Below are 1,199 nucleotides of genomic sequence, written 5' to 3'. Positions count from 1 at the left end.
AGCATTTCTGAATGAGTAAACAAACAAACTGACCAGGGATTCGGGGGTGGCCAGTGCTGTCTGTCCCTAGGGTGTCCAGCCCTGAGCCGGGCCTGGTGCAAGGGGTAGGGTACCTGTGCCAGGCTGCCAGGCCCGGGCCTCGTCTCTCTCCAGGTACAGCGCTGTCAGTAGGAAGCAGCCGCCCCCCAGGGCAATGACGAAGGCGCAGCACAAGAAGCTCTGCTGCAGGCTGAGGAAGCGCTGCAGGTAGGAGTCAGGGCGCCTGGCCCGCAGGACACTAGAGATCTGTGGAGGAGAAGGGGTGGGTCTGCCAGGCCCACCAGGCTGGCCCCCAGACCCTCCCCACCCCACACACGCAGACACCTCTTACAAGTCCTGTGAGATAGGGGCTGCCAGCGTCTCCCAGGATGTGGCCCACTGTGATCTGAAGTGCCTCTGCTGTGCCCCGACACCTGGGCACCACCACAGACTGAAAAACATAAGCACAGCAGGGGTCACCCCAAGTGAGGGCACCCTTGCCACCTGTTCCCCACCTGCCAAGGACCTGCCTGGAGGAGTGACAGGCCATTCAGGTGAGTGGGATGGGAGGGAGTCGGCAACCCCCAAGGTCTAAAGTCCCACCCCAGAACATCAGGCCCACCTGAAGCTTCTCCAGTGCCCAAGGATGGGGGTGCCGAGGCCCCCGATCAGGGCCACCCCTCTTGAGAGTTTGCTCTTGAAATGGGAAGGAACCAGGCATGACTCTGACCACAGTGAAAGGGGCTGGGGTGTCCCAGCTCAGGGGCCCAGGACACAGCAGTGCAGGCGGGCGGGGAGAAGAGCAGGTGCATGCCAGGTGTCTGCATGTGCGGGCAATTGGGCAGGGGTGGTACGGAGGGCTCAGTCCTCTCAGGAGCCGCAGGGCCCCTGGGGCAGAGACCAAAGGCAGCCTTGCTGGAGAAGCCCACACAACTCGACGGACGAAGCTGAGAACATTAAGAAGATGAACACTGGGCCGGGCGCGGTGGCTCACTTCTGTAATCCCAGCACTTTGGGAGGCTGAGGTAGGTGGATCACCTGAGATCAGGAGGTCAAGACCAGCCTGGGCAACATGGCGAAACCCCATCTCTGCTAAAAATACAAAAACTAGCCAGGCATGGTGGCGCATGCCTGTAATCCCAGCTACTCGGGAGGCTGAGGCAGGAGAATCGCTGGAACCC

The 1,199-nt window shown here is 61.4% G+C and overlaps 1 protein-coding gene across 1 annotated transcript in view; it reads right to left on the bottom strand.

Annotated features, from left to right (window-relative positions):
* Positions 1-1,199, bottom strand: part of SPNS3 (spinster homolog 3 (Drosophila)) — a 68,572-nt gene that overhangs the window by 1,645 nt on the left and 65,728 nt on the right. Inside the window, exons 12-13 of the mRNA XM_011958338.1 lie at positions 371-469; positions 114-285 (exon numbers count right to left, since the gene is read on the bottom strand). Of these exons, the coding sequence (XP_011813728.1) occupies positions 114-285; positions 371-469 (271 nt within the window). The remainder of the gene's footprint in view (positions 1-113; positions 286-370; positions 470-1,199) is intronic.

Source organism: Colobus angolensis, unplaced genomic scaffold, assembly GCF_000951035.1.
Source record: "Colobus angolensis palliatus isolate OR3802 unplaced genomic scaffold, Cang.pa_1.0 Scaffold47, whole genome shotgun sequence".
In the NCBI taxonomy this organism is placed as follows: Eukaryota; Metazoa; Chordata; class Mammalia; order Primates; family Cercopithecidae; genus Colobus; species Colobus angolensis.
This window is presented reverse-complemented; position numbering and strand designations above follow the sequence as displayed.